Below are 13,974 nucleotides of genomic sequence, written 5' to 3'. Positions count from 1 at the left end.
CATACTGTTTTTGTCTTTCGGTTCCTAAACTCATCTATGAAAGTTTAATAAAAAGTTTTTTTTTTTTCATTTACATGAAACATTAGCTATGCAAATAGCACATGTGAGCACAACTGCTAGTAGCTTCAGTCCAGTTCTGTGAACAGAAGAATGTGGACCGTCTGGTTCAGCCGTTGTTCAACAGACAACAACACTGGGTGTGTTCATGGATTCCAGTTTCTTTTACTAGGTGTGTCGGCTTTTAGCTGATTCTTGAATCATTTCCAAGAACCAAAATCAGTTTGAGTTGAAGGGGTAAAAAGCTTAAGACTGAACAGAAGTGCTGTCACACCTGTAAGAGTCGTGGTAGGAAAGCTGACAGGTGATTGGCTGATGGTGTTCAGGTAAAACTAGGGTGGAGATGGGTGTGATCTGAATTCACTGCAACGTAGCTCTGATTGTCTGGACAAGCTTTGTGACTCTGGTAAGATCCTAAATGTTTAAATCTGTAAGTTTTCTAAATTATTGTTTTGTGTTTTTTGCACTTTGTTCGCTGAGCTTCCTGTCTTTGTTTCTCACCTGGACACAGGTGATCTAATTACACATCAACGCCTCTTTGTTTCTTCTGTTCTTCCTTGTTTGTCAGCTGAGATTATTCTCTGTTTCTCTTTTGACGACTAAATTACTTACATGTCTCCAATTTTTTTGTCCCCTGCAGTTTTGACCATTGAAAGTTGAGTTAAAATGTCTCTTTTCAAGAAGTTCTTCAAAGGCATCATCCACGACAGAGACCCAAAGGATGAAACTGTCAAGGTGAGCATACAGGTGCAGGTTAATACATTTAGAATAGTTTTAATAATTCAGTTCAAAAAGTGAAACATTTACATTCAGTACTCAAAATGGATCAGTTTTGATAATCAAGTTATAAAAACCACAAATAGCTTCTCATAAAATTTAAATATTACAAAAGACCAGTCCAAATGTCTACTTTGATACTAATGTTAAATATTTTTAACTATAAAATGTATTTTACAAAAAAAGCAGGTAGCTTAGTGTGTTTTATGCAAGTATGGAAAGTTTAGTGGAAGAAAAAACTTAACACAGAAAACAGCTGAAAACAGAATAACTTCACATGCAATTCACTTTTTGAACTGAATTATTGTAACAAATCAGTGAGAATCTTTGCTGAGATTCATCTTTGGACTGATTTCTGTAAACCCAGGGTCCCCACAGTGGGTCCCCAAAGTGGGTTCCTAAAGTGGGTCCCCAAAGTGGATCCCCAAAATGGATCCCAAAAGTGGATCCTCAAGAAGTTCTCGAGGACCAGCATCCTGCATGTTTTACTTTTCTCCCTGGTTTAAAACGCCTGGATCAAATTGTGGCTCATCAGAAGGCCTGAGAAAAACACTGACATGCTGAGAAGGTTGTTTGTACCACTAGGGGGAGAACTAAAACCTGCAGAATGCCGGCCCTCGAGGATCCACTTTGGGGACCCCTGCTGTGAATCAAACATGTCCGTTATCATTTCCTGGAGCCTTCTTATGTTTTCAGCAGTATTTATTGTTTTGGTAATAATCTGAGTTTGGTTGGTTATGAAGGTGAAGGAGGAAGCCAAACCAAAGTTCTACGGGACGGTGACTCCGTATCCAAACTTCAGTGCCAGCAGTGATGCATCGACCCTTCAGAGCGCCATCCAAAGTAAAAGTGTGTGACCAGAAATGTTCTTGTTTCTGTCAAATGCATGTTTTAATTTTGATAAATGACTGAAAAACTTTACCATTTCAGGTCATTTTTGGTTTTCATTGAGGCTTTAGCTTTGGAGAAATGACCATTTTTAGCAATAGTTGTATTTTTTTCTGTCTAGAGGTGGATGTGGATGTGATCGTTGCCATTCTGGTGAAGAGGAACAACGAGCAGAGGCAGAAAATTAAAGCCGTTTACGAATCGTCCTCTGGAAAAGTAAGTTGTTGCTGCACAAAGATGGATCATCACAGATCCTTCCTCAGCAGCCGTGAAAGCGTCCTTCTTTTCCCCGGATTTAAAGGAAATACTGGTGTACTCTTTCTCAAGATTCCTGGCGGGACAATGAGGAGATTTTGTAAAATTGGCGGACAGAGCGGAGAAGATTACAGTTTTAAATAACTTAAAATGGCTGCAAAGACTTTTTTTTTTTAATTATAAATATAGTACAAATTAAATTTAATTAAATATGGGTTTAATTGAACAATAATAAAGTTCAGCAAGATTTTTGATCTTTCTTATTTTATATAATTGAATACTACAATAAAATGCAATGTTATGTAATTAGAGCTACTACAGGTTTATTAACAATGTCTCACAATAACATATTACATAAATACATTAATAAATAGAGGCATTTTAATTTCTGTAGATTTGGTGGAATATCTAATATTTTTGTTTAGCTTCATTTTCTATAGTGGAAACAAATGTTTTTTGTCATTTTTTCCAGAATCTGGTTGGATCCCTGAAGCCGGTCCTCAGGTCCGATTTGGAGGACGTGGTTCTGGCTCTGCTGATGCCTCCAGCTCATTTCGATGCCTTCCTGCTCAGGAGAGCCACCAAGGTAAACCGGCTCAGATTTACAATCCTAACTGTCAGCAAGATGAAAAATGCTCAATCATTTGTATCTGCAGTGCGAATAAAACGAGTTTAAAATGTCACTATCCAAAATTATTAACATAAAAAGATGCACCTTTGTATTAAATATTAATATTTAAAATGAATTCACATAGATTATCTAGAAGTAGGGATTATGTAGAAGAAGTTCTCAGGATATTTTGTCTTTACTTTTGGTCCAACATTTGGTGCCTTTTACCTTTTGGAGGGAATTTAGTTTAAATTATGGTTTTGTCTCTTTTTTGTCCTGTTTATGCTGCAAAAATATAAAACCTTACCAAGTAACTTTGGTCTAGATTCTCATGCAAATATCGTAGTTCACTTTAACTAAGATATTTGAGAACTTCTCAGCAAAGCAGGATCTTGTTTTAAAGAAAATAATTCCTTAGTATTGATGAAACAGTTTTAGTCCTATTGGCAGATCATTTCACTTATAACAAGTAATTTTTTAAATGTATTTGAAACAAAAATTCTCCATCTGTATCAACCATCATGCGCTGGCAGGACGATCTTGTTTCATTTCTGAATTGTTGTCAGGGGGCCACACAGACTCAGCCCAGGGGCCACATGTGGCCCGCGTTCCTCACTTTGGACCCCCCTGTGCTTTAGGATCAACGTTGCCGTGCGTTGCTGATAAATGTCGTCTCCCCGTCTGTTGCCACAGGGTCTGGGGACAGACGAGGACGTCCTGGTCGAGGTTCTGGCCACCAGATCCTACGCAGAAATTCAGGAAATAAAGAAAGTCTTCAAACAAGGTTTTTATACCAGACTCTCAGTTCACACCTGTTCTCATGTGGCGTCACACCTGTTCTCATGTGACGTCACACCTGTCCTCATGTGACTTCACACCTGTTCTCATGTGACGTCTCACCTGTTCTCATGTGACTTCTCACCTGTTCTCATGTGACGTCACACCTGTTCTCATGTGATGTCACACCTGTTCTCATGTGACGTCACACCTGCAGGCGGTTGCTGTGACATCAGTAAACAAGCCAGAAACCAGGAAGTAGCTCTCGTTTTGTTCCTTTATAACTTATAAACAATAAAAGCTCATTAGAACGACTTCAGAACTCAATTAAGATAAAATATCTGTGATATTTACTGTAGTTCTTATGATGGAGCAAAATTAGCTCATCTAATGTCGATTATCTATGTGTTTGCTGCTGCATGTTCTTTCTCTCACAGTCACTTCAACAGTTTGAGTCTTTTATTGATCCGTTTAAACACCGACTGCATTCGTCCATAGATTTCAGCAGAACTCTTTGTTTACTGCATAATAATATGAGATCAAAACACTTCAAACACACAAAATCTGATCAAGTAATTTTGCTCTAATTTATACTGCATATACCTTAGTACACTCGACATACAACAAAGTAACTTGCAATTAACTTTTTAGCAACAAATAATTTTACTTGCATGGAAAAAATTGTTTGGTTGCAAGTGAAATAATCTGCCAGTTAAACTGGAACTTATTTAAAATCAATATTAAGGAATTGTTTACTAAAACCAAAGTCATATATTTTGCTGAATTTGTGAAATGTAAGATATTTTTGTTCTTTTTCAAGTGTAATTAAATATTTACACTAGAAACTCGGCCAGAAATACTTAAGTTTTTGCAGTGATGAAGCTCCAGCTCATGCAGGTCGATCCCGCCAGCAGCCATTTTGTTCCTGTTTCTTTCTCATTGGTCCAGACTGTCCACTTATTTTCTCTTTGTTATTCCTGAATCCATTTGTTCAGTTTAAAAGTTGAAGGTTTTGAGCTGAATCTTGTGGTCAGAGTACCAAAGGAGCTGGAGCAGGTGATTAAGGATGAGACCAGCGGTGACTTCACCGCGGCGCTGCTGGCCATGCTGAACACCAAGAGAGACCAGAACACTGTGGTGGACATGGAGCAGGCCAGAAAGGACGCCAAGGTAGAAAATAAATCAAGAAACAAAATCTGAGTCATTCAGCTTTCTATATTTAGTGATTTTTCTTTATGTTTATTATTTTGATTTGTGTACATGTATGAAAAAACCATAAGTTCTCGTGTTGAAGTTGAGATTTTGAGATTTAAGTATTTCTGCTTTTATCAGGCGACTAAATGTCCTCATTTCATTTTTATGTTTTCTTGTCCAGATTTTGTTTGAAAGCTGGTGAAGGCATCGGAAAAGCAAACGTGTCGACCTTCATCAACATCCTGACCACGCGCAGCGGCCCGCAGCTTTCTAAAAGTGAGTCACAGAAACGTGTCAATTGTTGAGTTTCACTCCAAAGTGACGTTACACCTGGACAAACAGGTGGAGTCGCACTGACAGGTGACCGGGTCACACCTGGGCGCCAACAGAAGACTGGCTGAGAAATATTCAATGACCTGAACAAGTTATGTCACAAGAATTTGAGACGATGTTGAGTTTTAATCAGACAGGAAAACATCCAGGCCACTAGGGGGGGAAGTTTTCTGAGATTAAATTTAGGATTCTGATATTTTCATTGAAAAAAGTGTAAAAAGTTTGAATTAATATTTTCAAAAAGTCTGAGTTTTAGCTTTTTTGACAGTCTGAATTCTGGGAAAAGTTTGAATTCTGAGATTAAAATTTAAATTCTGATAAATAAATTTAAAAAAATCAAATTCTGTTTTTTTTCCCAAAAAAAGTCTGGACTCAAAGAAAAAATTAACACATGAGGAAAAACAGAAATTTTGAGATTGAAATTAGGATTGTGAGTCTAAAGGTGGAATTTTTGACATTTGGGGAAAAACCAAAAGATTTTAGATTAATTAGAATTTTGAGATTAGTGGTAGGATTCTAATATTTAGAAAAAAAGTCAGATTTCAGAGAAAAAGCCAACATTTTGAGATTAGATTAGATTGAACAGAATATTTTAGTGGCCATAATCTTCTTCCATATGGTAAGTGTAATCCAATTCAACATTTACTCTCAGGTTTTGAAGAAAAAAACACAAATATAAGTCAACTTCCAACATGTATTCTCCTGTTTTTCCTCATGGATACAATATCTTCTGCTTTACAGCAGGAATGTATTTAAAAGCAGTAACATATATTCAGGTCATTAGTTGAAATGAAAGTTGTGTTTTTGTTTCCTGCCAGCGTTCCAGCATTATGCTGCCATCAGCGACCTGACGCTGCCTAAAGCCCTGCAGTTGGAGCTGAAGGGAGACATCGAGGATTGCCTCATCACATCGGTGGGAAGGCCTGTCACCAAAACTAATCATCTCCCAACTAATAACATGATTAGTTTATTAATGCTCTGAAATATGCAAAATATATTCATTTCTAAAGAAAATTTAACATTTTAAATATTCAGAATATTAGAATTTTATGTCTCACTTGTTGAATATGAAATAAATATGATGAATTGCTCCCTCTAGTGGTGGTTCTAGATGTGGCAGCATTTATAATCCAATAATTTCCACATTTACAAGCAAAAATCTAATTTTTTACTTTTCAATCAGAAAATTTTTTACATTTTTGAGTGTTTGACTTTTTTATTTTTTCAAGTTTTCAGACTAGAGTGTAAACTGAGCATTGCTCAAAATGTTCTGAAATTAATTTAAAAAGTTTGAAAACTAAAATTTCTGCATTTTTTAGTAGAAAAGTTTTGGAATTAATCTTAAAATTTAGAGTTTTTTTCTATACAATTTTGGAGCTCAAAAATGTTTATAAAAGATTTTTTTGGCATAAATGTGCTATTTTTTCTTTTTTTATCTGCAAAGACCCTAATATGTTGTTTTACTCTTAGACTCGGATCCCAAACTGAACAGAAAATTGTTTATTTTTTAGTATGCTGCGTCCATCAGAATCCTGCTGGTTTAAATGTTTCTCACCTTTTTGTTCATCTTGAAAGTTTCTGGTTGAGCTGAACCCTGAAGCTCCACAGCTGGGAGACGCAGAAACATCTGGACTCTGTTATTTTTGTCTGTGACGGAGTTTTTATTTTCTGTTTCCTCTTTCATGTCCAGTGAAATGTGCCTGGAACACACCGGCTTTCTTTGCTGAGAAACTCAATCGGCCATGAAGGTGAGTGAACGCGTCTGCTGCTCCTAATCCCACTAATAACATGGTTAAAATAGGGATTACTCTGGATTATTACGGCTACAGTGTTCATATTTTACCATGTTTTAATAAACTCCTTAGTTTGGAGTGATATGGAAAACCGTCTTGACATAAAATCAGTTTTGTCTGTCTGTAATTAAATTCCAGATGTCGAAAAATAGTTTTTTTGATGCCATATTTATAGCAGTGGAGATAGAAAAAAGGAATCAAAATGTCCAACTCAACTTCATGTGGTCCATTTTGTGCCTTACCAGGGCCACGGTACGAGGGATCACACTCTGATCCGGATCCTGGTGAGCCGCTCCGAGGTCGACCTGCAGAAGGTCATAGAGGAGTACCGGGCAATGTTTGACAGAACCCTCCATGAGGACATCGTGGTAAAATACGTTTCCCAAACTGTTTCTATGTTTAAGTTTCAAACCACATCAATAATGCTTTTTTATTTCTGTTTTAACAGAACGACACCAAAGGACATTATCAGAAAGTCCTGCTGGCTTTGTGCGGACCGTACTGAAAACCTGAAGACCTGAAGACCTGAAGACCTGAAAACCTGAACATGAAAACCTGAAGACCTGAAGACCTGAAAACCTGAAGACCTGAAAACCTGAAAACCTGAAAACCTGAAAACCTGAAGACCTGAAAACCTGAAGACCTTAAAACCTGAAGACCTGAAAACCAGAAGACCTGAAAACCTGAAAACCTGAAAACCTCTGAGGAAGCAAAAAATAAGTCAAATTTATGCTCTAATAAAGTTTTTCTTTCCATTTCTGTCTCTTTGTTTTAATGCTGCTTGTAGAAAAAATGCAAGCAGAAAAAAATACAGGAAGAATGAAAAACTTTGCTTGTTTATTTGTTTCAGTTTGAGATTATATCTGGAAATTGTGATTAAATGGAGACGTGTCTGATCCAACATGCCTGCAGGAAGAACATTATATAGTTTATACTGAGATTAATTGACACAAATTCAATAAAAATAACGTTTTTATCCCTAATGGAAATTAAATGTTTTAACTGATATTATCTAAGGTTCTTCAGAGTTCACCAGAAACAGACAACCTTCACTTCCTCCACATGAATATGGTTTTTATTTCACTACACAACAGACGTTTTGATGCTTTTTTGTAGTGTCTTGTTTTTTCTGCAACTGTTTAAAAGTTATGGATCCCATTTGATTGAAAAAAACAAAACTTGTATCCCTGTTCCACATCTCCACTAAAACTTTGCTATTATGAGTCATAATAGTGATTTAGCCGATTGAGCCATAATTATGAGATAAAAGGCTTTACTTTCACTAGATCGACAGAAATGTTTCTTTAAAACGTTGCAATACATCTGTTGTACTAATGATTTTAAAAATACTGTTTTTAAACTCCAAAGATCAGTTTTTATTTGTACTTGATGTAACTGACAATTACCTGTCAAGGTAAACTCTGATTTTTTTTTTTAGTACAGCAGAAAAAAATTGAAGTGTGTCGATGTAATTGTTTTAAATAGAATTTTATTTATTGCCACTTACTTTGTTTTGCATTGTAAAAATGTTTTGGCTCAGCAACAAAAAGTAAAACAGAAGTAATTGAACAATCGATTGAAAAAATAAAAAAAAACAAAAAAAAAACAATTAGCAGGTTTTCATTTGACACAAACAAAATATAAAATGTTATGAAAATGTAACGTTTTAAGACAAAACAATAAATATATTAAAATACTAGAATTCTAGCACAGAGCATCTGATTAGATACAAGAGATATTGGTCAGAGTGAGACCTCTCGTCTCGCTGCAGCAAACAGAAAGGGGCGGGGCTTGGCTCTGAAAGAAGAAACTACAAATCAGGTAAGAAGTTATACAACATCTGTTACTTTCAGTTTGAATTCATGTTTAAGGTGTTTCCAGTCTGATTGTTGCTCAGATTTTCTTCGTCAACCATTTGGATCGATTAAACAAACAGTAAGTTTTATTTTTTTTATCCTTCTTGAACTTTGAGTTTAGGAACTTTCCTGCTAGTTTTTGCTCTCTGATGTTTAGAGAACATGTTCACTGCTTATTCAGATCCAAACATCCCATTTTCAAGGAGTCACTGGTTTCATTGTTCAGGTTCCTGAGTCAGAATCCAGAACCTCCTGTAAAACCTGGAGGTTGAATGTTCAGGTTCTCCTCCCAAACTCCAACAAGCTGCCAACTCAACAGGTTCTGGTTCTGATAACTTTTTATCAGTCATATTTGGATCATTTAAAAACCCTTCATCAATAATCATTAATCAGACGTCATTCAGGTTGTAGTTTCCCCACCAATGAAGAGTCCAGTTGGTTCCAAGTTAAAACAGATTCTGGTTCCATTGGAGCTGAACAGAACCTGAATCAGCAGAATAACAGCAGCAGAACATTTGTGTTCAAACTGGGAGTTATGAGTAGATTTTATGTCTTCAGACGTCAACAGAATAAACTTTCATCTGACAGTTCTCAGTAAACCAGTCAAACCAGTTTGACCTGTTAAGGTTTGGCACCAGTCTGGTTCTGTTGGGTCTCAGTTTGTTGATCACATATTCTTGTTCAACTCTTTGGATCGTCTGAACAAACTGTAAGTTTGCTTTGTTTTCTACATGAACTTTGTCTTCAGAAACTTTACAGCCAGTTTTGTTATTTTTCTCTCTGATGTTTGGAGAAAATGTTCACCTTTAATTTCAGATCAAACTTTAATCTCTGTTGTTTTAAGGTTAATCTACAGGATTATTAATGAACTAGAATCAAATACGATGAACATTTGATGTTTTTGTTCTGGTCTGAACAAATTGATTCATGACTTTTTCCCATTACATCAAACTCTGGTCTCCACCATTAAAGACAAAAACAACAAGTTTGTTCTACGTTCATTCAAAAGGAAGTAGGACAAATGCTGCTATAGTAAGATGTTTTAATTCAGTCAAATTACTTAATACTTCAACTTAATTGCATTTAATCCACTTGTATGGTTTAATAATTATCTAAAATATTTCCTGTTGTTCAGGTTGAATCAGTGAATGTAAATGTTGCTCCATGTCTCCATCTAGTGGACTGATAGTAGAAGTGCAGCAGCTGATGGCAGCTTCCTCTGCCTCTCTGCTGTCTGACTGCATTCACCTGACACTGATATGAAGCAGAAGAAGACCAATCAGAGGAGGAGCAGCTGATCTTTTTCCAGCACTAATGATGTAAAGGATGATCAGAGTTGATGTGCAGATGAATGATGTGTGTTTCCTCTGCAGGTGAAGCTAGAAAGTGTGTGTGAGCTGATGTGGATTCAGCAGCATGGATCAGTGTGAGGACAGAGAGGAGGGAGTCCCTCCCTCTAAAACCACTCTGTGTGGGGAAGATGAGAGCCAGAGCAAAGGTCAGAGGTGAGGTCACCATCTCTAACTGTCCACAGCCCTTTTCACACAGCGTTCACTATATCAGGCCAGAACAGACGTGGTGATGAAGCTGCTGCTGCTCCTCTTTGATGATTAAGTTTTAATTATCATGTTTCTGTCAGGATCCAACAGAAACGCAAACCAGAACCTGAACCAGAACCCAGCTGTGTCTCCTTTAAGAGTGACAGGTCAAAGGATCAACCCATTGAATTTAAATCTCCTGGATCTCCACCATCAGAGAGGTGAGCTGTTTCTAACTGCTGTAACTTCTGTTTATATCTGTTATTGTGATGATAAGTTCTGTTGGGTTCTGTTGTCATGAAAACATTGGACTGAATTTCAGGTTATTTTTCTTTTCATACGTCAAAGATGTAACACGTATGATGTCTCCATGAAAACATGTTCCAATAATGAACATGTTACTATGAACACAATAAAGTTCAACTGGATCCTTTGTATAAATCAAACAGGTCCGTTTGGATCCACAGTCTCTACCCAGAGCTTCACTAGTTAACAGAATCTCTAAAACTGATCTGATGTTTACCTGACATCAATTTAACCATCATTCATTGGACAGTTATTGACTCCATATAGAAAGAATCTTATAAATCCTCAGTCAGGACTCACTCTTATAAACTATTATGTTGACATGACATTCGGACCAGAAACATTTAACTGTGTTTTATTCTGTTTTGTTTAAGCCGAATTTTTACAAATGAAACATTAATTTATTTTGTCTGATATTAATATTAACACAAGAACAAATAGACAGAAGTGAATTTTATTTCTAGGTTGATATTTGCATCTTTCTCTAAAATCTGACAAAAGACAGATTCATTCTGAAATAAACATTTTCTATGAATTATTTTATGATTCCACCTCTGAAGTTCAAACATCATCCAACATGGCAGATTATCAACCATTTCTACAGTGAAACTAAATATTTAGTGGATCTGATTGAGCAGTGGGCTTCAGTGTCTTAAACGGACCATCTGGTTCTGATTGAAGCTCCATCAGATCCTCCTTGGATGGTCAGAGTGGAAATGATTCCTGGTTCTGCTCCATGTCAGAGCTCAACACTAAGATCACCAAACTGTTCTCTCAGTCATTTAAACCAACATGTTGGTCTCAGAAACAAATCTTTCTGCTCTTTAAAGAAGGCTGGACATTATTCAGGAGGATCAATGATCAGGAACATGTTGGAGGATTGGACCGGTTCTGATAGGAATCATTTAGAACGTCAGGTTGATGATCTGCCTGGTTCTGGTTTTGGTTTACAGTCACATAAAAATTATCTCAAAAGCAAATAAAAAAGTTTCTAATGAGAGGTTTTTTTTTCAGGATCCATAAGAGATTCAAACCCGATCCAGAACCAGAACCCAGCTTTGTCTCCTTTAAGAGTGACTGGTCAAAGGAAGACATGATTGACTTTAAATCTCCTGGATCTCCATCATCAGAGAGGTGAGCTGTTTCTAATTGCTGTAACTCTGGAAACTGAACCAGTAAGAACTCAGATGTTTCCAGTTATATTTGCAGAGGTTTGATCCATTATCTACAGAAATCAGCTGCTCTGTTCTCATGAAAACACCTTCATATCTATATCTCTGGATGTTGATGATGATGTTCTGTTGCTTCCTGGCTCCATGTCAGACTAACAGTGGATCACATTTCCACTGGGAAATACCTGGTAAAGCCATTCTGGTCCATCAGGACTTGGTTCCTGTGTGCATTGTGAGAGCAGTTCAGCAGGGAAGGAAAGCTTCATGATGTGGTTGGTGAGATCTGCTGGGACTCAACCAAACTGAGCTGATGTGGACCATCAGAGGTTCTGCTAGTTCTTAATGGGATCAAGGAACATTAAATCTTTACAACTACTTAGATCACCTGGTTCACTGCTCACATCCAGATATTACTTCATGGACCTTTACCTTCTGATTGTCTCTGTGTGGACAGATATACAATGTGAGCTCACTGGATTCCAGGGATCTACATGATCCATTTTAAATCCCCTCTATAACATCCAGGAGAGGATCCCACCAGTGGCGGAGCCAGAGGGGTGGCCGGGGTGGCACTTGCCACCCCCAACAGACCCCTGGCCACCCCTACCGCCACCCCACTGGAAATGGTCATTTTAAAATATAATACTTATGAGATCGGTAAAGATTTGCCAGGAACACTGTAATTTCCGACTGTCCCTGAAGGCAGCCAGATGCCCGACGCTGTTCATTGGTTAAACTGACATGTGGGTCCTGCTTGATCCAATACACATCCGCGCTTTTAGAGTTACACCGTGGAGGAGTTCTGCAGGTATTTACGACATTTTACCGCTCAGCGGTAACCGCTGCTACCTTCCTAATGAGAGGCGGCACTTGTCATACATTTCTAAAAAGAAAAAAAAAAATGGTTGTGCACCGCTTCGTAGTGCCTCGTTTATTATATTAGCCATGCTAGTGCTGATAAATCGTGTTTTAGACAGATTCTTTTATGTTTTAGTGCACATGCTGCCCTGTAATGTTTTAAATCTCCCAGCTCTTGCTTGAAATGTGTGGAAAGAATATGTGAAAAACCAGTAAGTTTTATAATGACTGAAATGTAAGTAGGCTATGTCATATGAAAGCTTTGAATTATAACCTAACTAGTTATATTAATTAATTTTAATTAATGTATTTTTAATTTAGTATTTTAGCTAGCTACAGAAAACTAAAAACTATAGTTTAAATAATAGTTAAAATAGTGTTGTCTCTGCCAAACAGTCATGGAGTCTAAATACCAGGCTCTTATTTAGTGTAGAGCCCAAATGAAGAGAAAAGGGAATATCTCCCAGTTCTTCTTAAAGAGGCAAAAACCAGGACCAGACCAGGGCCAGACAGAACCCTGCAGCAGTGACCAGGACCAGACAGAACCCTGCAGCAGTGACCAGGACCAGACAGAACCCTGCAGCAGTGACCATCCTGGAGAATCCAGCCAGGAGACACCAGGCCCAAGTGGATCACCCAGCGGGTTAGAGGCTGTGACAGAGAGTTATTAAGTATTAAATCCAATAAGCCTAATTCTAAAGGTTAGCATGATGCTTTTTGCATTTTGAGTCTGTTTATGCATTTCCAATTAAGTTCCAGAGAGAGATGAGGGTGATACAGATTCAGAGTCAAACTCTGGGGAGGAAGACAGTGAAGCAGGAAATGGCACTGAACTGCCCCCACCCAGCACAACCTATTGCACACCAGAAGCACCAGCTTATTTATTATTTATTTATTTTTGAGAATTTGTTTTTGGTCATATTCTGGGCTCTGAGTTTACATTTCCATGTTCACTGTTCCATAGTGCCGTTTAACATCTTGTTTGGTCATGGCAAATCTTAGTTAAATAAACCATTTTAATTTGAGTGTGTGAGAGAAAATATTTGTTTCCTTTCGTTCATCATTTGTATATGAACCCCTCTGATAAAGCCTTGCTCACCCTTTGGCCACCCCTTGGAAAAAAGTCTAGCTTCGCCACTGGATCCCACATGGACACACCCACATATTTCAGACCTCCTCCATGTCCACATCACCTCAGATCTAGTCATCAGAACCTGATGGATGTCCCACACTGTCCTGAAGACCTGTGTGGACAGAGCCTTCACTTCCACTGTCCTCAAGCTCTGGGAAACTGTCTCCACCAGCATCAGATCTGCTGACAGTTTGGACTGTTTGAAGTCCAAGTTCAGCACCAATTTTTTAGAATGTCTATTGGGTGATTCTGTTGTTGTTTTTTTTACTTCATCTTTGTATTTCATCTTCCTCTTTCTAATGTCTTTGTATTATGTTTCTGTGATAATCAATTTTTCTGCTTCAAGCGATTATTGTGAAACTTTTGGTGAAAAAATCTGTTTACTGTTGGATGAATATTTCCTGACTTCCTAATTGTTCCTGGTTCCT

The 13,974-nt window shown here is 37.5% G+C and overlaps 2 protein-coding genes across 2 annotated transcripts; both read left to right on the top strand.

Annotated features, from left to right (window-relative positions):
• Positions 1-224: 224 nt before the first annotated feature.
• On the top strand, positions 225-4,670 carry LOC129379607 (annexin A1-like). Its single transcript, XM_055060422.1, has 8 exons — positions 225-463; positions 698-792; positions 1,578-1,677; positions 1,844-1,938; positions 2,450-2,563; positions 3,281-3,453; positions 4,399-4,534; positions 4,659-4,670. The coding sequence occupies exons 2-8, from the start codon at positions 724-726 to the stop codon at positions 4,668-4,670; spliced, it is 699 nt and encodes a 232-aa protein (XP_054916397.1). The 5' UTR covers positions 225-463; positions 698-723.
• A 34-nt stretch (positions 4,671-4,704) lies between these two features.
• On the top strand, positions 4,705-7,220 carry LOC129379606 (annexin A1-like). Its single transcript, XM_055060421.1, has 5 exons — positions 4,705-4,834; positions 5,710-5,796; positions 6,573-6,624; positions 6,914-7,052; positions 7,133-7,220. Exons 1-5 carry the CDS (start codon positions 4,705-4,707, stop codon positions 7,187-7,189), a joined length of 465 nt encoding a protein of 154 aa, XP_054916396.1. The 3' UTR covers positions 7,190-7,220.
• The last annotated feature ends 6,754 nt before the right edge of the window (positions 7,221-13,974 follow it).

This window comes from Poeciliopsis prolifica, unplaced genomic scaffold, assembly GCF_027474105.1.
Source record: "Poeciliopsis prolifica strain line A6 unplaced genomic scaffold, Auburn_PproV2 SCAFFOLD059, whole genome shotgun sequence".
NCBI classification, from domain to species: Eukaryota; Metazoa; Chordata; class Actinopteri; order Cyprinodontiformes; family Poeciliidae; genus Poeciliopsis; species Poeciliopsis prolifica.
Note: the sequence above shows the minus strand (reverse complement) of the source record. Positions and strands in the feature narration are given on the sequence as shown.

Coding starts and splice junctions, on each gene's coding strand:
- LOC129379606 (XM_055060421.1), top strand. CDS start 4,705: ATGTCCTCATTTCATTTTTATGTTTTCTTGTCCAGATTTTGTTTGAAA. Junction 5,797..6,572: donor AGACATCGAGGATTGCCTCA/TCACATCGGTGG, acceptor TGTTTCCTCTTT/CATGTCCAGTGAAATGTGCC. Junction 6,625..6,913: donor GCTTTCTTTGCTGAGAAACT/CAATCGGCCATG, acceptor TCATGTGGTCCA/TTTTGTGCCTTACCAGGGCC.
- LOC129379607 (XM_055060422.1), top strand. CDS start 724: ATGTCTCTTTTCAAGAAGTTCTTCAAAGGCATCATCCACGACAGAGAC. Junction 1,678..1,843: donor CCTTCAGAGCGCCATCCAAA/GTAAAAGTGTGT, acceptor TTTTCTGTCTAG/AGGTGGATGTGGATGTGATC. Junction 2,564..3,280: donor TGCTCAGGAGAGCCACCAAG/GTAAACCGGCTC, acceptor CTGTTGCCACAG/GGTCTGGGGACAGACGAGGA.